Genomic DNA, 26,545 nt, shown 5'->3' with positions numbered 1-26,545 from the left:
AATTCTGCATGAAAATAATGACCGTTTGCTTTATAAACATATGTGCGCAAATGCTTTGTTTCCGAGATACCGGATGTTGAATTTTTTCTTACAAACTGACGATTTATTTATTGCTCTAAAACTGATTGAGATATGCAAATGAAATTTGATAGGTTTTAATAGGGAGTTATTGCGCATTTTTTGACATACAACTAAAAATTTTATATTTACCATTGACGTGCATACGGATATAAACATTTTAGATACATCCAGTATGCACGCCAATGGTGAATATAAAACTCTTGATTGTATGTCAAAAAATGTGCAATACCTACCTCTTAAAACCTACCAAATTCCATTTGCATATCTCAACCGATTTTAGAGCAATAAATAAATCGTCAGTTTGTAAGAAAAAATTCAACATCCCGTATCTTGGAAACGAAGAGTTTGTGGACATATATATGTTTATAAAACAAACGGTCATTATTTTTCATGCAGAATTACTCCTTAAAGTTTGTCGCACTTATTTAGAAACACTCTGTATTGATGAATAACATGGCTAGTTGTTAAAGTACCTAACATTTTTATTATCCCACATAAGTGAATGTATCAAAAAGCAAAAGGTTAAGAAAGCCTAAGGCCACAGTATACGCTAGAATATTCCACAGGGTGTTACAAACTTTGAGGAAAAAACACACTATCATTGTTTCACCCTGTATACAATGAAACTTACCTATTTATCAATCATATTATTACATAGATACCTATTCTTGAAAAATAAAGCTATAATATACTAAAAAAAAAGAATGTGTGTGTACTTTGTACGCACGTAAGAAGTTATACTTCTATTATAATGTTGTTCTGAAGCTATTTTCTTGTGGCATTTTTATAATCAAGTATATTCAAATGGGAAATAAGCCACAATTTTACCTAAAAATGATTTTATTAACGTTTCGACGCCCAAGTCGGGTGTCGTTGTCAAAATACAAAATAATATTAAATAAACAAAAATGTTGTTGCTTAGTAAAAAATTCTTCTAATAATTTATTTAATCTGACTCATTTATATCGGCAATTCAGACACGTATTATACATTTTAAAGTAGACGACTTTAAAAATGATATTGCCAATATTGATGAGTTGCGTTCCTGGGACGACTTTACTAAAAGATAGTTCATTCGATTACATGAAATCAATCCCAACTCAAGAATAGCCGCCACAAAAAATCATAGCATGTGATCTGTCTTTAAAAAGACAACCAAATGCAACGGTGGTACTGAAATTCTCGCGTTAGAGATTCCATAGTAAATCACGAGGGAAAACCAGGAAAAACCTCGTGATACTATCCCGACATCGCAAGTATTTGGGTTTACATTTAGTTTACTCTCAAAACTAATACCAAATTCTGACTTGATATTTTAAATTTTAAATAATACTAAAATACTAAATATGTACTAACTCGATATGTTACTGATTTACTAATTGTGGTATTTTCTTTCTATTGACTTCCTCCTTTAGTATGGGTAACCACATCCTACTGCATTTTTAAAGTCGTCTACTTTAAAATGTATAATACGTGTCTGAATTGCCGATATAAATGAGTCAGATTAAATAAATTATTAGAAGAATTTTTTACTAAGCAACAACATTTTTGTTTATTTAATATTATTTTGTATTTTGACAACGACACCCGACTTGGGCGTCGAAACGTTAATAAAATCATTTTTAGGTAAAATTGTGGCTTATTTCCCATTTGAATATACTTGATTCTATTATAATATATTTTCAACGAAATAAATATACCTATTTAACAGTTACAATACAAAAAATTAACAATAATTACCAAAAATTAACCAAAACTTAACAATGCCAAATATTAAAAAAAAAAGAAAAAAATATGAATCGTCCGGGATTTGAACCCGCAATCTCGCGATTTTTTGATCTCTGGTCCAATGCTCTACCAACAAAGCCATCAAGCCGCATGCCAGTTACCTTTCAGATATACATAATTATACATCACAGTGACAAGTGAAATATAAAAATAGATGTTTTATTATTTTACGCCCAAGGAAGACAAATCCAAAGACACAAAATTATAATAAAAAACCTTTTAAACCACCTTTTTCAAATTGCGCAAGTTGTATTATTAATATTAATGTTAATAAATGAAATATAAATATTTTGACGTTTCACAATTTGACAATTCACTTTTAACTGCAGTGCCTTACAAATTTTAAAGCACTAGTGCCTTAAAGTAGCATTTTTAACGCTCCTATGGAGTCCTAAAAATTGCAGTTTTAACACGTTTGTAGAAAAATATATTTAAAAACACTAATATATTCTTTCCACACCTTTTCTGGACTGATACATACATAAATTAAAACATTTTGAAGTATAACTTCAAAAATATAATATGAAAACTATTTAAAAAGGCAGTATAACTATTAACTAACCTTTGTTGTTTCTCTTCCCAAAAATTTTAAAACGCAACAACCATACATAACCAAACCGTCAACCGTCCAAACTACAGCTGCGCTACAGCTGCCATATTGGATAATTTTTGACATGTCATTTGACATCCAATCAGAACAAAGTTATAATGCGCATGCGCCGGGATCGTAGGTTTTAACATACAGGGTGTCCCAAAAGTAGTGGAACGGTTGAATATTTCGCGAACTAAACATCGGATCGAAAAACTGAAAAATACGTGTTCAATCATTTTCAAAAATCTATCCAATGACACCAAACACCAACCCCCACTACACCCCCTGGAGGTAGGGTGGAGGGTAACTTTAAAATCTCAAATGGAAACCCCTAGTTTTTCTTGCAGATTTGGATTCGTTACGTAAAAGTAAGCAACTTTTATTCAAGACATTTTTTCGAACTGTGGATAGATGGCGCTATAATTGAGAAAAACAATTTATCCTGATACCATAGGTAAATTATAGAAACGGTCTAATATCTCGAGAAATACACTTCCAAATGAGAAACCAAAAAAAAGGTTTTTAATACTTTTCGAAAACCTATCGAATAACACTAAACATGACCCTCCAACCCACCCCCTGGAGGTGGGGTGGGGGGTAACTTTAAAATCTTAAATTGCAACCCCCACTTTTTATTACAGATTCGGATTCGTCATAAAAAATTAAGCAACATTTATTCGAAACATTTTTTAGAATTGTTGATAGATGGCGCTTTAATTGGAAAAATACGATTTATTAGCGCCATCTATCAGCAATTTTAAAAAATGTTTCGAATAAATGTTGCTTAATTTTTCATGATGAATTCGAATCTGCAATAAAAAGTGGGGGTTGCTATTTAAGATTTTAAATTTACCCCCCACCCCGTCTCCAGGGGGTGGGTTGGAGGGTCATTTTTGGTGTTTATCGATAGGTTTTCGAAAAACATTAAAAACCTGTTTTTTGGTTTCTCATTTGGAAGTGTATTTCTCGAGATATTACCGTTTCTATAATTTACCTATGGTATCAGGATAAATCGTTCTTCCCAATTATAGCGCCATCTATCCACAGTTCGAAAAAATGTCTTGAATAAAAGTTGCTTACTTCTACGTAACGAATCCAAATCTGCAAGAAAAACTAGGGGTTTCAATTTGAGATTTTAAAGTTACCCCCCACCCCACCTCCAGGGGGTGTAGTGGGGATTGGTGTTTGGTGTCATTGGATAGACTTTTGAAAATAATTGAACATGTATTTTTCAGTTTTTCCATCCGATGTTTAGTTCGCGAAATATTCGACCGTTCCACTACTTTTGGGACACTCTATATAAAAATTCACCCTTATATCGCGCGTAAAGAAGTATAACTTCAAAAATCACTAAAATCGGACAACAGGTTTAGGAAATACGAGCCATCAAAAATGTCCCATTTTTAAGGAGATGTGTTAATTTTGATGCTTAGTGTATTTAGTGTATTTGGCCCTTCCTACCTAGATTTGCCCTTTGTATTTCTGGTATTGTTGTCTTGCGCATCAATTCAAACTGAGACCTGGTGTAGATCCTATAACAATGCCCTTCAGAATCTCTTCCTGCCCTGCCAGCTCGTTGCCAGGCTTGCTCGTGGGATATTTTTTGCACTTTTAGAAGTTCCAAGCCAGTTGAAGGGTGAAAGGTTCTAAAATAATAAAATTGCTGTATAAAAAGTATGAGAGATCTAAGTACAGTTGAACCCGCTTACTAGAATAGCCTTCGTGCTAAGCAAAAGTATTCCTAATATTAACCGGTATATTATAATGCCCGATCATTGGTGACTAAGAGAAACTTTTCGGGACCTCAAATTTCTATTCCTTAACCTTCGGATGACCAAGTGGGGTAAATTTGGACCCCAGCGTATGTTTTTCTTTAATAAATTCAAAGGTATTTTCAATTTTTAACTCATTATTTTTTTATTTGACTTTAATATCATTCTAGATATCCTGATAAAAAATGATTCTAATAAAAAATATATTCTGAAGTTGATGTTTAGTAAAATACCGTCTATTATGTGGAATTCCAAGTAGTTTTACACTGTGCCTTATCAAAATCTATTTTTAGACTGTGGTGCCTGTTATTTACGAATCATGACATTCCTGTCTGCTACAGTTAGTCATTATTATTATTTCCTGGCGTATATTATTATAGTTTCTTAGTATTTTGTGTATATATAAGATATGGCCCGCAAATATCTTACTGAGGATGAGTTACAGGAAATTGTTACTGCTAGCGATTTTTATGATGATATAGTATAGAAGATGAAATAGTATCAGAAAACGAGGATGTACTGTTAGATGAAGATTTAAATACTGAAAACATTCATTCCAGGTCATTTTTTACCTGGGGTCATTTTTTACCCCGTTGGTCATCCGTGTAACAAAAAAAGGTTGGTCATCAGAAGGTTAAATCGGGATATTCTTATAACCGGTATTCTAATAAGTGGGTTCGACTGTATAAGATATTGAGTTTTATTTTTACTCATATTGCTTTTTCAGCCATTGAGAAGTATGATCATCAATGAAATGATTTTTGATTTGTATTTATATCAATTAGGTACCTCGATTTAACCATTCCACTGTCTATCACATATCGAATTCCAGGTATCGTAATACTAGTTTCTGCTATATTAGTACTTATCACCACTTTTCTAGTATTCATAGGAGTTGTCTGAAAAATGTTCATTTGCGTTGAACTGGTCTGAGCTGCATATAAGGTGAATACTCTAACTGGTGGTCCTTTAACATCTGGGTCTTTAGATAAGGTACGGATCCTATGTGCACATGCCTCAATTTCCTCTTGTCCAGTTAGAAAAATCAACACATCATGGCTAAAACATTTAAATAATATACATATTTTGAAAGTAAGTTATCAATAATCATCCTATCGACCAATCAGCTTGTTGCCGACAATTTCTAAGATCTTCGAAAGATTACTACTTGATAGACTGAAGAAGGACATTAACTTAGATGTAGAAATACCCACACACCAGTTTGGTTTTAAAGAGAGGCACTCCACAACACAACAGACTCATAGAATTGTAACAAAAATCCTTACTGCTATTGAGGAAAAAAATATTGCACAGCGGCATTCTTAGATCACTCAAAAGTATTCTTCCACCCACTACTACCTAATTATGAAATCCTACATTGAAGATCGTTACTTCCAAGTAAAATATAACACAGCAATTTCCACATATTCTCCCATTAAATCATGCGTACCACAGGGTAGCGTCCTGGGTCCTCTCCTTTACCTATTATTTACCGCAGATATCCCAACGACTGAAACAACCCAAATCTCAACATTCGCAGATGACACCACCATAATTGCTGTGGACCCCATTATTGCGTCTACACAACTGCAAAACCACCTTGACCAATTGGGAACATGGCTCAACAAATGGAAGGTGAAAGTAAATGAAACGAAGTCAACCCAAGTTACATTTACAAACTGAAGGGATGTATGTTCAACAATAATATTAAATGATACACAATTACCAGTCAACACAAAAGTCAAATATTTGGGACTAACCCTTGACAAAAGATTAACATGGAAGCTGCACATTCAAGCCAAGAAAACCCAGATCAACATCAAAATACGAAAAATGAGCTGGCTTATTGGTCAAAAATCAAAACTCAACATTGAAAATAAACTGCTCCTGCATAAAACTATGATAAAACCAATTTGGACCTATGGTGTTCAACTCTGGGGTTGCTCAAAGCCATCAAATATCAAGATAATACAAAGAGTCCAATCAAAAATATTGAGGATGATATTCAATGCACCCCGGTATGTAAGCAATAAAACCCTACACGAAAACTCAGCTACACCTTTGGTAGAGGAAGAAATTCAAAAGATAACAAAGAGCTGCCTTGATTGACTGAGAAGTCATTCAAATGATGAAGCAAGACTGCTAAACACTCCTCCCGAATTCGCAAGACGACTGAAGAAACTATGGCCAACAGATTTAAATTATATAACAGTAAAAATTATAATAGGAGGGTTGCCACAGGGCAGCTTCTTCCTTATGTATTTAACATTCAAACTATTTACTTATAGCTTCGATGAAGCAGATTGTAAATTAAAATATTAGTCCATTCTTTCACGGTTTTTGCTCTAAATTTTAAAGAACCGCTTGGATTGACATGAAATTTGGCATACGTATAGCTTACATGTCAAAGAAAAAAAGTGATATTGTGCCGATGTGTGCTTTTGCCCTGGGGGTGACTTTCACCCCCTCTTGGGGGTGAAACAATATATGTCCAAAATAAGTCCGGAAATGTGTAAACTGACAAATTTTAAGTAACTTTTGTTCTATAGAGCTTTTTCGCCAAGTCAACACTTTTCGAGTTATTTGCGAGTGAATATGTTCATGTTTCAACAAAATAACCACATTTTTAGACGGTTTTTCGCAAATAACTGAAAAAGTAAGTATTTTGTCGAAAAAAACGTTCTTAGCAAAAATATAGCCTATAAAAAAGTAAAAAAATTTGTTTACACGTTAGGTCTCTGGATCTCGTAGAACCAGAGTTATAGCCAATGAAAAATAGATTCATATTCACCAAATTTCTAATAGAATATTTCGACGGGAAATATCCAAAAAATTAAGCACTTTTTGGGAAAAACCCATTACAACTTTTTTAAAGTGTTTAAAAAAATATTTATTTCTGTTTTTACAAAAAGTTTCTAGCATTAAATTTAAGGAAGTTACGCTCAAAATAAAGTTGGTCCCTTTTGTTTTGGCAAAAAAAAATCGGGAAGACCACCCCCTAATTAGCAACTTAAATGAAATTAATCGTTACCGCTCCACAAATTATTTTACTTATGCTGTGTTTATATGATCTGTAAGTTTCATCGATTTAAAGTACTTACTTATTTTTGAAAAAATTTGGTTTCAAAGTAAAATTTTTAAAAATTTAAATTTTGAAAAGAATGTTTTTTTTTTCAAAATAACTTAATTGTTAGAGATACCAAAAATCTAGAAAAACAAAAAAAGTCAGATTTTCTTTTCTGAATATCATGTATTTTTTTGTTTTTCTGTTAGACAAAAATTTATTGAGATTTGGTGTTTCTAAATTTGCATACATTCGTGATCAGTGACTCGTTCAACCCATTTTAACTACAGCCCTTTCAATAATAAGGACTTTGAACCGATGAAACTTACAGATCATATAAACAATATATACACGAGTCAAGAAACTTGTGAAGTCGTAACGATTAAGTTCATTTAAGATACTAATTAGGGGGTGATTTTCTCGATTTTTTTACCAAAACCAAAAGGGACTAACTTTATTTTGAGCGTAACTTGTTAATTTTGATGCTAGAATTTTTTTTATAAAACAAAAATAAAGCTTTTTTAAACACTTTAAATAAGTTGTAATGAGTTTTCCCCGAAATGTGCTTCATTTTTGGTTATTTCACGTTAAAGTATTCCATTTGGAATTTGACGAATATGAAACTATTTTTCATTAGCTATAACTCTGCTTCTACTAGGTGTAGAGACGTGATATATACACCATTTTTTTAAATTTTTTACAGGATATATTTTTGCTACGAATGTTTTTTCGACAAAATACTTACTATTTGAGTTATTTGCGAAAAACCGCCTAAAAGCGTGGTTATTTTGTTGAAAAAATGAACATATTCACTGCCAAATAACTCGAAAAGTATTGACTTAGTGAAAAAACTCTATAGAACAAAAGTTATTTAAAATTAGCCAGTTTATCCATTTCTTGACTTTGTTTGGAGGAATATTTTTTCAACCCCAAGAGGGGGTGAAAAACACCCCCAGGGCAAAAGCACATATCGGCACAATATTTTTTTCTTTGACTTGTTAGCTATGTGTATACCAAATTTCATGTCAATCCAAGCGGTTCTTTAAAATTTAGAGGTTTTGCAATATTTTACCGTTAAAGAACGGACTATATGTAATAAAAAAAAGTTATCAATAAATGTTTATAGGCTAGGGAAATAAGCAAAAAAGGTACCCGTTTGTGATACTGACCCCGACCAAGCAAATGACATTGTTTTGAGTAGTATGGATCTCTATACAAGAACACATTAAGTAAGGTCAAAAAACAGTAAATTTTCACTTTTTTCGTCTATCAGCAATTTGAAACAAATTTGTGAGTGTTATTAGTCATATTAAAACCTTCAAAATGGCATTTTTTAAATGTTTCTATCCGTATTTGTTGTTTAGAAAATTGCAAAATAAGTCAGAAATTTCAGTTTTTTATAAATGAAAATTTTTAGTTCATTTTTAACAAATTTATTTATAAAAAATAACCAAACATATTATAACATTTATAAAAAAACGAAATTTGTGATTTATTTTACAATTTTATAAGCAACAAATAAAGATCTAAACATTAAAAAAAACGCCATTTTGAAGGTTTTTATAATGACTTATAAGTTTCTTACAATCAAAATTGTTTCAAATACTTCACTTTTGGATGATAAATAAAAAAGTGAAAGTTTACCGTTTTTGACCTCAATTTGTTAATAACTTATTAAGCAGGGTTGGCAGGTGTAAAGCAACATGCTTAAAACCTTGGTTTAAACCAAGGTTGGCTTTAAAAAAAAACAAACTGGTGTTTTTATTTAATGTTTTTAATACATCTGCCGCAAATGAAGAAACTAAAGATAAATAAATTATATTTTTGTATTTTCGAATATTTGAATATTATTATGTTTAAACATGTTTTTTGTTATATTACTTAATTTTCTGTGTGTGTAAATAAAAATAAAAGTTGTCTTAATAATTTTTCCATTGTTAATTACTATTACTTCTGTTATAAAATAATTTATTAATTTTTAAAGTATTTAGACTTTAATACTTTGTATCAAATAAACCAAATAAACCTGGTTTAAACAAAAAAACCTGTTTTTTTTGTTTTTTGTCGACCCTGTTAGTAAGTCCAAAAAACTGACTGCAGAAAACATAAAGGTTCTGGTTACATGGGTCCATACTACTTAAAATAACTGTTGTTTGCCTGACCAGATCGTTTCACGAGAAAAATTGTATTTCCATAGACAATATTATTCAAAAATATCACCAATTAGTACATTCTTTCATGGTTTTTGCTCTAAATTTTAAAGAACCGCTTGAATTGACATGAAATTTGGCATACGCATAGCTTACATGTCAAAGAAAAAAGTGATATTGTGCCGATGTGTGCTTTTGCCCTGGGGGTGACTTTCACCCCCTCTTGGGGGTGAAAAAATATATGTCCAAAATAAGTCCGGAAATGGATAAACTGACTAATTTTAAATAACTTTTGTTCTATAGAGCATTTTCCTCCAAATCAACACTTTTCGAGTTATTTTCGAGTGAATATGTTCATTTTTCAACAAAATAACCATATTTTTAAACGGTTTTTCGCAAATATCTCAAAAAGTAAGTATTTTGCCGAAAAAAACGTTCTTAGCCAAAATATAGCCTGTAAAGAAGTAAAAAAAATGGTGAACGCGTGAGGTCTCTGGACCTCATAGAACCAGAGTTACAGCTAATGAAAAATAGGTTCATATTCGCCAAATTTCAAATAGAATATTTCGTTTAGATTAGATTCGTTTAGATTTCGACGTGAAATATCCAAAAAATTAAGCACTTTTTGGGAAAAACTCATTATAACTTTTTTAAAGTGTTTAAAAAAAGCTTTATTTCTGTTTTTATAAAAAGTTTCTAGTCAAGTTACGCTCAAAATAAAGTTGGTCCCTTTTGTTTTGGCAAAAAAAATCGGGAAGACCACCCCCTAATTAGCAACTTAAATGAAATTAGTTGTTACCGCTCTACAAATTATTATACTTATGTTGTGTTTATATGATCTGTAAGTTTCATCGATTCAAAGTGCATATTTTTGAAAAAATTTGGTTTCAAAGTAAAATTTTCAAAAATTTTAATTTTGAAAAATATGCTTTTTTTTCAAAATAACTTAAAAATTGTTGAGATACCAAAAATCTCAAAAAACAAAAAAAATTTGGTGTTTCTAAATTTGCATACATTCGTGATCAGTGACTCGTTCAACCCCTTTTAACTACAGCCCTTTCAAAAATAAGCACTTTGAACCGATGAAACTTACAGATCATATAAACAATACATAGACGAGTCAAGAAATTTGTGAAGTCGTAACGATTAAGTTCATTTGAGATACTAATTAGGTGATTTTCTCGATTTTTTTACCAAAAAAATTTTTTTACTGACTAACTTTATTTTGAGCGTAACTTGTTTACTTTTGATGCTAGAAATTTTTTTTATAAAACAAAAATGAAGCTTTTTTTAAACACTTTAAATAAGTTGTAATGAGTTTTCCCCGAAATGTGCTTCATTTTTGGTTATTTCACGTTAAAGTATTCCATTTGGAATTTGACGAATATGAACCTATTTTTAATTAGCTATAACTCTGCTTCTACTAGGTATAGAGACGTGATATATACACTATTTTTTTAAATTTTTTACAGGCTATATTTTTGCTAAGAATATTTTTTTCGACAAAATACTTACTTTTTGAGTTATTTGTCAAAAACTGTCTAAAAGCGTGGTTATTTTGTTGAAAAAATGAACATATTCATTGGCAAAAACTCGAAAAATATTGACTTAATGAAAAAACTCTATAGAACAAAAGTTACTTACAATTAGTCAGTTTATCCATTTCCGGACTTACTTTGGTCGTATATTTTTTCACCCCCAACATGGGGTGAAAACCACCCACAGGGCAAAAGCACACATCAGCGCAATATCACTTTCTTTCTTTGATTTGTTAGCTATGTGTATGCCAAATTTCATGTCAATCCAAGTGGTTCTTTAAAATTTAGAGGTTTTGCAATATTTTACTGTTAAAGAATGTACTAAATTAAAATACATAGTCTTCCTTGTCTTACAACCCCCACTTACTTAGGTGGAGCCTCCTGGTGAATCTTAAAAAATGTAGCCACACAGCTTGCCTGATAATCATCATGTGGTTTTATTGTGTAGTGTATATTAACAGGAAAAGTTCGTCCTTCTAAATAAACCGCTTGGCATTTGTTGAAATATTGTGAAAAATGATCTACATCCATTGTAGCAGACATAATGAGTATCTAAAATGTTTTGTGAAATAAATACTTATGTAACGAGTATTTTACATCATTAATATTACCTTTAAAGCTGGTAAATTTCTGTCTTCCCTGATTTTTTGAGCTCTCTTAACAATCCCAAATAAAACATCTGTATGGATGGTTCTTTCATGGGCTTCATCCAGTATAACGACTCTATATTCCATAAGCAATCTATCTGATATAGCTTCTCTGAGTAACATACCGTCAGTTAGGAACTTGATTTTTGTTTGATTTGATGTACAATCTTGAAATCTCACTGAATAACCCACTATGTCTCCTACAGTCTTCTAAAATAAAGACTCTACTTTAAAAAAATGTCATACATGTATAAATTTTTCATTATCAAATTCATTTTGCCTAATTTTTTGCTGGAATAACTTCAGAATGTGCCTTATATCAATTATCACGATATGTGGTGGTCACGAACCTTGTGCTAATTTTTTATTCAACAAAATATGAAAAATATTGAAAAAGTTTGTTTTTTCGCTTATATTTTTGCCAATAACTTGAAGATTGCTCCTATAAAAAAATTATAGGTAATAAAAGTTTCGTTTTTAATCTTACATATTAGTCTAGCTAGAAATTGAAAATTTAATCTTTATTATATTAATTGAAAAACATGCAAAAAATGGAGTTTTTCTTTAATTTTTTTGACCCTTAAACATAACTTACCATCTTCATATTTTGCCTAGGAGAGCTTTAAAATATAATTGAAAGGTTTGCTGTATTTCGTTAGGATCGATTTAATAATTTTTGTATAATAATTTTGCAATGCAGTATACCAAAAAAAATTTCAAATTTTTAAAATTATGCTGGGCTCAAAATAAGCACTTTAAATAGCAGATTTTCTTTACATATTGTCGCCTCAAAGCCACAGTAGGATATGTTCATATCCTACTGTTGCACGAGTGCACCATATATGCGTATATACACACACATCGCATCGGTCCAATATCACTTAACTGGTTGATCGGTGCACTCGTGCAACAGTAGGATGTGAACATATCCTACTGTTGCTTTGAGGCGACAATATAAAGAAGGGATCAAGCTTTTTCAAAAACAGTTTAAAAAAATTTAAATTGGTCAACTAGGTGAGCCTAGGAAATTTTTAAAGTTATAAATAATGTTTTGCCTTATAAATAAAACATCTTTGTGAGCTTTACACATTATCAATTTCAAAATTTATACGCTTATAGAACTTTGCAAGATACTTCTGAAAAAAAACAACACATTAGGTATATTGGTTGCTGAGATATCGAAGGTTATAGTTTCTAATGCATTTGCCACATAAGAAACATCAGTTATACAGGGCTCATTTTTAAACCATGATGTGCCTCATGACCAAATACATAAAAGAGACAAAAAAAATTATTTCGGATTAAGAAGTCACTCAAAGTGCATAGAAGGCACATGGTAAACATCTTCCTAGCTCCTTGGTGTGACACATCAATTTAAAGAAAAAAGATCAAAATTGGATGACAAGTAGCTGAAAAAATGGACCAAGGGGCTACCCAACCCTACCTCCCATGCACTATGAGACATGGATAGTTGTCTAAAAACGAGCCCTCTGTCACATGCAGTTAGGCAACAAATGCATGCGAAGTTTAAGCTTCGATTATCTGGGCAACCAATATAAATATTTCAAAGTTCTGTATGTGTACACATTGTGAAGTTATTTTATTTCTTTATATCGCACCCTCAGTGCAAAACTGTTGTAAGTCAAAAATTTTATGAAAATGAAGTAATCATGACATTGGCTTGTAAACATGCATATCTATCCCGTGTAAAACTTTAGTAACTTTCAAATGCTCAACCGGCCAAATATTCGTGTCTTAGATCTCAGTGTAAAGTACTCTCTAAACAATGCTATAATCAGTATGTGAGTGATGCCCAGTGTTCTATACAGGCTGACAGTAGGTTGTTTTGGAAATTTGCAAATGCCAATAAGTACCAGAATTCTCTACCTTCTGAAATGTTCCTTGATAATGATGACCTCCAATTCTATGTCTGAATCTGCCAATCTGTTTGCTTCTCATTTTCTATCCTTGTATTGTAAGGATAATATAACTCAACATCAAATACTCGTAACTGATAGTGATCAGAATGTTTCTAATTATTCTGTTAGCATCTCCGAAGTCTATCAACATCTAACTAATCTGAAACCACGGAAAGGTCCAGGTCCTGATGCAGTACCTCCTATCTTATTGAAATACTGTAGTTTTGTATTAGGTTGTCCCTTATATTATATATTCAATGAGTCATTATCATCAGGTCAATTCCCAAGTTACTGGAAATTGAGTTATATAACACCAATTTATAAAAGCAGTAATAAGCATGATATAAAGAACTATCATCCTATATCTATATTAAGCACCATTCCCAAACTTTGTGAAGCCATATTAACAGAACATCTATCATTAGTATTTAGGCACAAAATAGCGTCTCAACAATATGGATTTTGCAGTGGCAGATCTACAGAAGTCAACCTTCTATATTTTATTAGTTTTATAACACAAGCAATGGAGGCAGGTCATCAAGTTGATGCCATTTATACAGACTTATCAAAAGCATTTGACAGAGTTAATCATGAGCTCCTATTAACTAAACTTGAAAGTTTTGGTATCACTGGATCGTTACTAAAATGGTTTGCAGATTATATTTCCAATAGAAAACAAATTGTATGTTTTAACAGTATTAAATCCAATGAAATTTCTGTAACTTCTGGCGTACCACAAGGATCCCACTTGGGACCTTTATTGTTTAATCTGTTTATTAATGATATAGTTAATAGTTTTCACCATGGTGTGGTACTACTATTTGCTGATGATTTAAAGGTATTTGCTGTAATAAGGTCAAGTGAAGATGGTGAAAAATTACAAGACGACTTGACTAAACTTCAAAGTTGGTGCATCAATAATGGTATGGAACTGAATGCAAGTAAGTGTCATGTCATGCATTTTTATCGAACTAATAACCCTTTACTATATGATTACAGTATCAATACATCTGTTTTTTCATCACAAACTGTAATCAAAGATCTTGGAATATGGCTAGATACCTCACTAATTTTTCATGAGCACTTTTAAACCATCATTAACAAATCTTTGAGGCTTCTTGAATACATCAAACGAGTTACTTCTGATTTTACGTCCATCCAACCATTAAAGAGTCTATATTGTTCGTTGGTTAGATCTCATCTGGAACATTGCTCTTCGGTGTGGTCTCCCTATTATCAGTTGTATAGTGATAAAATTGAGAATGTGCAACATAAATTCCTTAGACATGTTGCGTTTAAACTTGGCCAGTATATGCATGATGGCGATATTTTACAGATGCTAAATATTACTACATTAAAAAGCCATCGATTAAATCACAACTTAATTCTATTATTTAAGCTGGTTAACTTACAAATCGACTGCCCAGATATGTTAGCCAAAATTAATTTGCTGTTCCCAACCGCCAGACAAGACAATTGGTTTCATTTTCTGAACCAATGCATAGAACAAATTATGCTCATGATTCGTTCTTATCTCGAAGCCAAAGAATTGCAAATCAATTTCAGTAACTCGACTTTTCCTACAGCTTAAATAGATTCAAGGACGTATTGTCAAATATCACTTGACGACGGTTATTATCAGTTATTATCAGATGTAGGTATCTACTTTTATGTTTATTATTTATATTATTTGTCTGTGTACTTTCATGGTTAGTTGTCTTGTAATTTTTAGCTTATAAATGTTTTATTTTGTTTTAAACCTTTAAAATGTTAACTGTATTTTTTTAAATTATTGTACTTTTTTTGAAATTTGTAAAATGGGTTCGCCCGTAAATAAATAAATAAATATCACAACTATCACAATGATAATTGCAAGAAAATAAACAAAATTGCTGTTATCTCGAAACTTAGTTATTTTGACAACAGTTTTGCACTGAGGGTGCGATATATTATGTAAAAAATTCATATATTTTTTTTGCTAAAGCAATATCTCTCTAGTTATAGATTATAGTATTATCTCGAGTCATAGAGTTAAAAATATTCAGATTTTGTTAAATAAAAAATTAAGCACAAGGTTTGTGATGTGTATAGTGTGATTATTAATACAAGGTAAACCCTCAAGTGATTCCTGGAAAAAATAGACTCCTGCGGAAAATGTCTGATTCAAAACGGATGCTGCCTGGACTATTAGACAAATTTTGATACTTACTCCACGTCCATATTCCTCAGCTACTCTCGTTGCTACACTTATTGCAGCAACTCGTCTAGGCTGTGTTATAGCTATTTTACCCCCTTCATTTAAACCCACCGAAAAAATATACTGAGGTATTTGTGTTGTTTTACCACTACCCGTTTCACCCAGAATTATTAGAGTCTTGTGCTTCTCGATGAGAGCTAACAATTGCTTCCGTTTATCAAATACCGGCAAGCTTCTTCTTTGGTCCTGTATACTTATCTTAACTTTGCCGTTTAGGTGGCCATTGGATGATGAGGGATTATGGTTTTCATTGTTAAATTTCATTTTCTTGGGGCTCGGTGGGCCATTTTTATTGTTAAATACCACAGGTATCGGTTTTAGCTTCATTTGAAACTTCTGAATGCCGTTTTTCGCATATCCATTATTGTATTTGGAGTCCATCATTTTGATTTTGAGGTTATACACGTGAAATAAGGTAAATAATCAACATACGACTTTACATAGTTGTTAAAGATAAAGTTTATAACACCTTCAATGTTTCTTAAACATATGCAAACTTATTTTTAACAATATGAATTAAAAATGCGCAAAAAAACAATTATCTCAAAACAACAACCTATAAAATTTCAAATTAACATCAAATGTCAAATGTGACAACTTCATAACCGGTCTGAACATAGTAACATTTCAGTGACTTTTCATCCTGAAGTTTGCTTACCCGGCGACAGGGGCGGAAATATGTATTTATTTTAAGGATTTAAAAATGCTTTTAGAAAAAATTAATAAATAAGTTTTATATTTTTTGTTTCACACAATGTCTATTACATATAACATTTTGTTGTCAATAAACTATAGACAACTTATAAATTTAACAATGACTATTTTTTAAATTAAACATTCTTTCAAAATCCATGAAATATCACGTATAACTGGTTGCATATATCCTAGTAGTAGAAAAGTGATTGGTAACTGTATGTTGAATAAGTGAACCAATCATACAAAAATATCACTTGCAGTGAACAGAGAAGGGAAAGTGATGTGATGATTAATTTTAAAATGGCTGCTTTGATATAAAAGTAAATATGATTTTTTTTCGGTGATTTATTTAATATTATGTTAAGTGTAAAACAACCATAAATACTATTCAGAACTTTTTTAAATACTAAACACGTCTTCCAGGACCGTGTAATGATTAGGTAAGTGAATAATAAACCTACTATTATACAAAGCAATGTTTTTGACAGGTTGGTCCTCTTAAAATTCGAATACATACATTTCATTTATTCACCAAACTTAACATAATTTTAGTAAAACTAAGCGAAATGCGGTATCTAGCAATGAAGTTGGGTCTTTAAACCTTCTAATGATACCAAAAGATAAGAATATTTGTAAATAATAACACAATCTATGAATCCAAAACAGTTGTCTACTATTGTATAATGGTTTATTTCTGTGTTTTTTCTTACAGATATTCCTAAATATTACCGTTAAAGCTGGTAAATTTCTCTCTTCCCTGACTTTCTGAGCTGTTTTAACAATCCCAAATAATACATCTCCATGAATGTTTCTTTCATGGGTTTCATCTTCATCCAGTATACTCTATATTCCATCAGAAATCTATCAGATATAGGTTCTCTGAGTAACATACACTCAGTCAGGAACTGTGTTTGATTTGATATACAATCTTAAAATCTCACTGAATAGCCCACTATGTCCCTACAGTCTTCTAAAATAAAGTCTATACTTTAAAAAGTGTCATACACATTGCAAAAACATGAAATACATATGCACAGTACATCTAATTACATACAGTTGTGTACAGTATTGTTTATTTATTGGTAAAAAACTCAGTCAAAGGGAAAAATATTTGTTGTGTCTGATGAAAATCTATACGGGTTAGCCAGACTTCTGGGTTATCGGAGGCCGACTTATCAGGGTTACACTGTACTGGGCTATTCAGTGATATTTCAAGATTGTACATAAAAAAATTAAGTTTCTAACTGATGGTATGTTACACAGAGAAACTATATCAGGTAGACTACTTATGGAATATCTGTGCATTAGAATTGAAAGGGCGGAAGTCCCTTTCACTTTGTTTTGCAGTAGATCAAAATTAGTGCTATTAATTTGTACACCATAATTTTAAATGCCTTTAAAATCATTAAATGATGTTGCAGCTTTATGATTTTAAAGAAAGTGGTAAAGCATGCTTTTTATTTTATTTTACAGTAACATAATCGATGTTAAGTTGTTTTGTATTGAAATAATAAATAATTTAGGACTACAGCCTTTTTTGTTCTGTGGTACTATTTTAATAAAAAACAGGACAGCCGCCCTTTTGATATCATTTTGTTAGGAAAAGAACCTTATAATGACAACTTAACATTATAAAAATAATATAAAACTTAAATTCAAAAGCAGTTAATCATCTTCGGAACATAAATAATTGTCTTCGTTAACGGCAACTTTATTTTTTTTGTTTTTAAAGATTTATAGTAGGAATAGTAAATAGAAGGTACCCATTGTAGCAATTCCATTAGGGTTATATTTTGAACTATCAATTGGAATTAATTTTTCATTATTTATTTGGTCCAATGACTTTGGTAGGAGACCATCGAGAGAACTTTTCTCATTTTCCTTTTAAAATTGACAGATTTAAAATTTTCCTGGGAAAATGTTGTTTTATAAAACATAATGCCAAGGTGGTCTCTTTCGACTTTTAAGTGCACAATTTTAGAGCATAGAAAGGGTTCATTGTCTGGGATTCGTTTCCGATTCACAAACGGACTTGTCGATTCTTTGCCCATTTTTCAAAGTTAAAAAAGTCACTTGTTTTGAGCTCATAAACAATAAGCGGTTTTAAAGAACTGCAGGTCCTTATAAACTGGGTCCATTCATGAGGTACAGAAATACTCATAGTACCTAGGCAGTCTTTTCTTCTTCCTCTCAATAAGTACATGTATATTGTGTCTGCTTTGTTGTGTACTGAGGTGTACAGTGTAACTACTGAGGTGTTATGGACATATACATACAAAATGAAAAAAAATTGGTTTTGGCCAGAGCAGTTATCTGACCAAAATGTTACCTCTTCTGTTGTAGAAGGTAAATTTTTTAACCACATTATTACAGCGGAAGCTATCTCATTGCCACCCCTTTTTGCAATAGACTCGTCCCATATGAAGCATGAACCTTCAGCAATACTATCATTATAGACGGTAAGATTAAATGTCCATAACTGCTTTAAATAAAACGATTTCCATTAGTTAACATAGGTGTGGGGAGACATTTTTGCAAATCAATCATTGCTATGACTTCTTTTAAATTCTGTTTGCATCTTATCTTATCCTGCCTTTTTAACTTGTATCTGTTTTCTGCGTCATTCAAGTGATCTGCCTTTTCTTTAAAAGATCTTCAACTTCATTAGTATCTGCCTCTTTTCGCTTATTTTCAAAACTGTCACAGGTGTCACATGTATCAATGTTAGGGGGCTTGAAATGAAGATTGAACTTGGTAGAAAGAATTTCCCGGTACATACTTTTCTTTACAAGTTCTTTTGCATTCTCCTCATTAATACACTCTAAATATAATTTGTACATTATTGTTACGTTTACCTAGTTCTGACAGTCGGTTGCCAATAGAGATTGGACTACCGTCTTTTTAAGAATCAGTGTGCCATGCAAAAAAGACCGGTGTACCACATAGGGCTTTTTGCAACAAATTTCATAGTGGACATCTGACTTGCAATTTTATTAATATTACCTGCCCAACCACCTATTAAGCACCATTTGAAAGATAATACCTTTAAGTGCATTATTGGCTGCATACCTCCATTTATTGTGAAAATGGACTTCCACCCTTTCAATTGAGGCGTTCTTTGCAAAAACCCCATATGTCACTTTTTACAACATCGGAGATATTTAAAAAAAAGTTATTTAATTGAACCCTATTAAGTTTACGGAAATTCTCAAATTAGTGATTTATTATTTTGATGATTACACACAGCTTACAATATAAATAACATTATTTTTTCCTTTTGTTTATTTATGAAGGACATTTATTCATTTGACATATGGGGTTTTTGCAGGAATTTTTCATTAATTTATAGGAAAAACGATATTTATAGTAATAAACCAAAATAAAAAATGAACGAAAAATGGTGTTTACTTATAAAATCACACAACACAACTATTCGAAGGAACTTTAACGTATAAAAACCTACTGACAGCTAAGCGATAAAGTTTCCCGCAAAAACACCAATAGTCATTAACAAAGGGAATTGCGTTTGACATATGGGGTTTATGCGGAATAGCCTATACTGTTGTCGCTTATATTTTGGACTACTGTAACTTTAATGGAAGTTTCTTACGCAAGGAACGTAGGTAATTAGTCCTTCAATCCATAGATGGCATAAGTCCATTTTCGGAAAAAAAGGACTACTGGGGTTTTTGCAAAGAACGCCTCAATTCTAACGAACAGATATAGAATATAGAGTAGTTGTACTGGATGAAGTTCATGAAAGAACCATTCATTCAGATGTATTGTTTGGGATTGTTAAGAGGGCTCAAAAAATCAGAAAAGACAAAAATTTACCAGCTGTAAAGATAATATTTAGGATAGTGAGAGAGAAGACCAAAGTGACAGATGTCATAGAAAAATTGCACAAGCCAAATGGAGATAGGCTGGACATGTAGCAGGTTTAAATGATAATAGGTGGACCAAAAGATTCTAGAATGGAGACCTAGAGAAGATAAAAGACACTGAGGTAGACCACCAAAAAGATGAATGGATGACTTTAGAAAAACAGTTGGAAATTGGATACAGAAGGCGCAAGATAGAGAACAATGGAAGATTATGGAGGAGACCTATATCCAACAGTGGATGCAAGGGGTTGAGGAATGATGATGATGAAGATGACAAGGTACATCCTGAAATGATTCCAGCAAAAAAATTAGACTCCCATGGAAAATGTCCATTATGCTCTGCTTTGCATGGACTAGTAACAAATTAGACAAAATGAATTTAATAATGAAAAATGTATACAATTGTAATGGAGTTTATCTGTAAGTATATGGTATTTTATCAATTTTTACCATATTCTCCGGCTAACTCGGATTTTCAATAACCTAGATCAGCTGTGGTCCCGATTAATCCGTCTTATCGAGGTTCCACTGTACATCCAACATCTTATATAAAATAGTCTCCTGGAAAAATTCGAATACATACATTTCATTTATTCACCAACTTTAACATAAATTAAGTAAAACAAAGCGAAATGAGTTATGTAGTAATAAAGTTGGATCTTTATTCGCGGTGTGCAAGTACTTGGAAGGGAAACGAGAAACGACTGTGCGCGAGTCGCGGAGAATATTTCAACTATCTTAAATAATTCATATTGTCAATTGAAATTGTCAAATTGACGTATATTTCATACCTTCTGTCATTGAAGCAGAAAAATTATATATTGCTCCACAATATTGATATGATATGCAATTATTATATAAAGGTAAATTTAATTAATTGTATTTTGCTTGCAGTACTGCATTTTAATAACTAATTTTATTTACTACATACAATTGTTTACGTTTGCATAGCATAACCTGCATCTTATTTTTTCTTCTTATTATTTTTTTGGACTATGGCCTTGACAATTATCCAGCAACCAGGACTAATATAATTGGCCAATATAATTAAAAGTGCGAATAAAAGTACAGAGCGTAGAAATAGAGGTCGCTTTGCCGAACTTGCACGGTCCCAATACCTTCTCATGATACCAAAAGATAAGAATCTTTCTCAATAATACATAATAACAAAAACTATGAATCCAAAACAGTTGTCTAGTATTGTATAATGGTTTATTTTTGTATTTTCCTTGCAGATATTCGTAGTACAGTAGGGATACTTAATATATATTAAAATGGATATTATCAGCGACGAGGACCGTAGGAGAAGGCTTAGAGTCCTTGAGGAAAGGATTAAGGAGCCTCGCAGCAAAGGGAACATTGACTCACTCTTAGATACTGTACAGGCTCTGTACACAGATTGTGATCATCCAGCTATCAAGAAATTAAAAAATGTAGAAGTATATTTAAACAGATGTAAGTAGACTTTGTGTGTTGTATTGTTTGGTTAACATATCTTTGCTATAAGTTGTGAATGTGGATTATAAGAAACCTGTAAGAGATTTCTTGTGAACCATTTGTTACCAAGTTTATCTAATTTTATAAAATATGTTTCATGTTATAGATAGAAATTTTTATCATAGTTACATATTTTTATATCATTTCTTTGATATCACTAAATTTGGTTTTTGGGTACATCAATCTTTTAATCCACTAATAGACTGAAATACAAACATTAGTCATTGACTATGTAGACATTAAAATAGACATTATTCATAAACTGAAGAGCTTATTATTTTTATGTTAATTTCTCTGTCCTATCATTGTATGTTTTTTGTTGAAGCAATCCTTTAATTTCACAACTTGTATTATTATCTCAGCCTATTCATTACTTCCTGCTGTCATTAGAGAAGTGGTTGGATAAATTTTAATCTGCTTCTTAACTTTATCTCTTCTATTATTTCTTACTTATTTATTTTACCCAACAGGCACTAAAGGCTTGGAACTTAATGTTACATTTTTTATCATACAATACAATTGTTACATCATTCTAAAAACAATATCTAATCTTACAATTGGCTGATGTTTCATTTTCTCCTTCATATATTCAAATACACACTTCTGAATATTAGTTGTACTTCTTGCTCTGTATTTCCTGGTATCATTTTTTCAGCTGGTTATTTCAAGTTCTTTTTTTTATTTAGGTATTAAAATAGTTTCTGTTTGTAACTTCGATCAAAGGTGCATTTGGGACCTAATCTAATATAACCAGGTGCTCCACATCCATAGCATGTAACTCTAACCATTTGAAACTTGAGAAGAACTGGCTTGATTTATTTGTTGAGTTGTGGTAAATTTACAACAATTGTTTTGAATATGTCCAAAATTATTAAGAGAGAGAGAGAGAGAATATATGTTTATTGTCTAAGAAAAAATCTTGTTGACAAACACTGTTTAAGAGTTTTAAATAAATAAATTAAATTAAAATATGACTAAATATAAAATATAACACATAACACATTTACATTATATAACAACTACAAAATATGTAGTATTGTCAAAAATAAAAAACAAACAAACTACAAGCTGTAAAACTAAATCACAAACAATAATGACAAACAAATTGACAAAAAAAAAATATACACAAGATCACAAATACATCAGCTCCGATGGTCCTCAAAAAATTCTGTCAGATCATAATAGGCCCTCTTAGCGAGCAGTCTATCTAATGAATTTCTAAACTTTCTAATAGTTTCCAAATTTTTTATTTCACTAGGTAGTTTATTAAAAATTTTGATGCCGTTAAAAATAAATGAGTCTTTGACTAGTGTGCTTCTAGGTGTAATCAAAGCTAAATTGCTAGCAAATCGTCCAGATCGATTATTATTTTCATATAGATGTTTATTCTTAAAAATAATGCTTGCCGTTTCCAAAATGTAAAGAGATACAAGTGTAAGGATACTGTGTTTAATAAATAAAGGTTTACACGTTTCTCTAGAATTTACCTGGCACAACAGGCGTACTGCCTTTTTTTGAAGCAAAAACACACTACTGAAAAGCTCCTGACTACACGCTCCCCAAAATTGAATTGCGAATCTAAGATGTGACTCTACTAGTGCAAAGTACACAGTTCTTGCTTGGGCAAAACCAAGCTCCCTTCTAGTCGACCGTATTGCATAGCATCCAGATGCAAGTTTTGAATTCAAGGCTTCAATATGCGATTTAAATTTAAGGTCAGGATCAATATTCAGGCCAAGAAACCTGACGGACAGCTGAGGTTCAAGTTCCAGATGTAATTCAGGCATAACATGTTTAAAACACAGAAGCTTGGTTTTAGAAGTGTTTAATGTCAAAAAGTTCGCCGTGCACCAATTTTCAATCATTAAGAGTTCCCTACCTACAGATTGGCGTAAGACATTCAAATCTTTAGCATGCCATATAAGAGTGGTATCATCTGCATAAAGGGTGAAATGAGCAGATACATCAAGGTAGGCTAAATCGTTTATATATACCAAAAACAGAACTGGTCCCAATACCGAGCCTTGGGGCACCCCCCAAGTTACATTCATCAAGTCAGAGTCACAGTCTGTCCTAACAAACTGACTCCTACCCGACAAATATGACTTCATCCAACTCAGTGACTTATCTTTAATTCCGTAGTGTTTAAGCTTCTGCAGCAGCAAACCATGATTGACACAGTCAAAAGCCTTCGTCAAATCACAGAACACTGCCGCAACCATCTCGCCTAAATTAATATTATTGTAAGCTATCTCTAAAAAACTGAAAATCGCGTCGGTCGTGCCAGTGTTACCACGGAAACCAAACTGTTTCGGACTTAGTAGTTGGTTAACCTCTAAAAATTGTATTAATCTTGCTTTAACAATTTTCTTTATTATTTTTGCCAGCGTAGGTATCAGAGAAATTGGCCTGTAATTGGAAGGGTTTATGTGATCTCCACCCTTGTGCAATGGAATTACAACATTCATCTTCAGGAAATCGGGAAATGTGCCAGCATTAAAACTATCATTAATTAAAATAGATAAAACATCCAAAGCAGAGTTTGGTAGATTATTGAAAACTCTTATAGAGATGTCATCATAACCCGAAGAGTTTTTGTTTCTGATTGATTTAAATATCTCTTTCAATTCCTCAACATTAGTATCATAAATTATGAAGGGACACATAACTTCTGTTTTCTTCAGATAAGACAAAGGATCTGTACCATGTCTCAACTGTGCTGTTAAAGTTTCGGCTATGCTACAGTAAAATTCATTACAGTCATTTGGAAGTGGAGTGTGATGACTATTACCTGATCTGTGTTTACCCCTTAATTCATTTATTATAGACCAAGTTTCCCTAGTTACATTTGAGGAGTTTTCTATTCTATGCTTGTAGCAGTTTTCTTTTGCAGTTTTAATAACATTTCTGTATATCTTTTTATATTGATTATAATAGGTAACAAACCATTCATCTTGGTAATATTTTTTGATATAATGGAGCGATCTCATGGTTTTGCAGGAATTTTTAATGCCATTTGTAATCCAAGGTTTTCTATTTTTAATTTTAATCTTTTGTTTAGGAAATTACAAAATTACAAAACTAACATTAGGGTCTGTATCTAGCAGATTTGCTGTCACCTTTTCCAGAGAGTTCATGTTCAACCAATGTATTCACTCTCTCTTTAGGCTTATCTTCAAAAGGATCTTCAAGAGGGAACTTGCACATTTTTTTTTCTTCTTCAAGTGCCATCTTCGTTCCGAAGGTTGGCGATCATCAGGGCTATACGTATTTTCGAAACTGCTGACCGAAACAATTCGTTGTTGCTACAGCTATATCATTCCTGTAGATTCTTTAGCCAGGAGTTTCGTCTTCTTCCTATGGACCTTTTTCCTGCTATCTTCCCTTGCATAATTATTCGAAGCAGTTCATATCTTTCGCCTCTTGTAATGTGTCCTAAGTATTGCAGTTTTCGTTTTTTGATCGTAAATATGACTTCCTTTTCTTTATTCATTCTTCTCAAGACCTCGACGTTTGTGACTCTCTCCGTCCATGATATTCTCAAGATTCTGCGATACATCTGTTAGAACATACAATATTGAAAGTGGATATTGCTCTATTGTTGCCACTTTATGTATTTGACAGTATTGACAATTGAAGTAATGTAATGTCAATGTCAAGAAAATATAATGTCAGTTATATTCAAGTAAAATGTTTTCCTATTGTCCTGTAATTAAGAATAAATTTTTAATCGTTGATGGTCATTTAGTTAGCTAGTTAGCTCACCTAACTCATTTTATAACAACATCCACAGTTCAAATAGAGTTAAAGAATACAATTTACAAAATACATTTTTTTTATTACATAATAATGTGCAGTTTTGTAAATGAGATTTCCAAAATGTCACGCTTCAAAAACTCATAATAACTTAGAAGTACAAATTTAAAACCTTCTGTTATTTAAAATAGTTCAAACGACCCGTGACGTCACATAGTTAAACTTTATGGCTCTATTTATATTTATGGTTATATTTAGACATATTCTTCTTCCTCTTCTTTAGTTCCTTGGCCTCCATCTACTTGGGTATTTGGCCAGCTCATCGTCGCAGAATAAGGGAAAAATTTATATTCTAATGACATTTATCCTATGTCATTGTAATAATATATACCAGTTTAGTATAAAAGGAAAGAAAGTTTACTATGGAAAATACAAGAAAATACTATAAGTTGTTTAGTGCCATTTTGTAAAAGTACAAGTTTTCTATACATTTAAAATAGTTCAAACGATCAAAAACACTTGTGACGTCACGTAACTGTATTTTCTACTGCCGTTTATAATGTCTAATTTAAAATTATATACAATTTTGTTTACTTTGTTGGTGCAGAATGTAAACATACACTAAGCATCAAAATTACATCACCTTAAAAATGGGACATTTTTGATGTCTCGTATTTCCTAAACCTGTTGTTCGATTTTAGTGATTTTTTTTAATCTGTTATAGCTTTATTTTTTTAAATTATTGATGTAATACCTAATATTATTGCTAAACAGATAAGTGTCATTGAGTACCGGGTGTAAAAATGATAGTGTGTTTTTTCCTCAAAGTTTTGAACACCCTGTGGAATATTCTAGTGCATACAAAATATTGAAATTAAAACTTGACTGTAGCCTTAGACTTTTT

At 31.7% G+C, this 26,545-nt stretch overlaps 2 protein-coding genes across 5 annotated transcripts in view; one reads left to right on the top strand and one right to left on the bottom strand.

Moving 5' to 3' along the window:
- The window catches only part of LOC114327069 (ATP-dependent RNA helicase DHX33), a 33,985-nt gene extending 17,582 nt beyond the window's left edge, over positions 1-16,403 (bottom strand). The window contains exons 1-5 of the mRNA XM_028275578.2: positions 15,761-16,403; positions 11,597-11,842; positions 11,353-11,537; positions 5,023-5,292; positions 3,923-4,107 (exon numbers count right to left, since the gene is read on the bottom strand). Of these exons, the coding sequence (XP_028131379.1) occupies positions 3,923-4,107; positions 5,023-5,292; positions 11,353-11,537; positions 11,597-11,842; positions 15,761-16,192 (1,318 nt within the window). The 5' untranslated portion in view covers positions 16,193-16,403. The remainder of the gene's footprint in view (positions 1-3,922; positions 4,108-5,022; positions 5,293-11,352; positions 11,538-11,596; positions 11,843-15,760) is intronic.
- Positions 16,404-16,757: 354 nt separating this feature from the next.
- LOC114327074 (rho-associated protein kinase 1) overlaps positions 16,758-26,545 on the top strand; it is a 194,885-nt gene continuing 185,097 nt past the window's right edge. For all 4 annotated transcript variants that reach the window (XM_050654227.1, XM_050654230.1, XM_050654228.1 and 1 more), the window contains exons 1-2: positions 16,758-16,944; positions 21,624-21,843. In XM_050654227.1, the coding sequence (XP_050510184.1) occupies positions 21,663-21,843 (181 nt within the window). In that variant the 5' untranslated portion in view covers positions 16,758-16,944; positions 21,624-21,662. The remainder of the gene's footprint in view (positions 16,945-21,623; positions 21,844-26,545) is intronic.

Source organism: Diabrotica virgifera, chromosome 6 (genome assembly GCF_917563875.1).
Source record: "Diabrotica virgifera virgifera chromosome 6, PGI_DIABVI_V3a".
Taxonomy (NCBI): domain Eukaryota; kingdom Metazoa; phylum Arthropoda; class Insecta; order Coleoptera; family Chrysomelidae; genus Diabrotica; species Diabrotica virgifera.
This window is presented reverse-complemented; position numbering and strand designations above follow the sequence as displayed.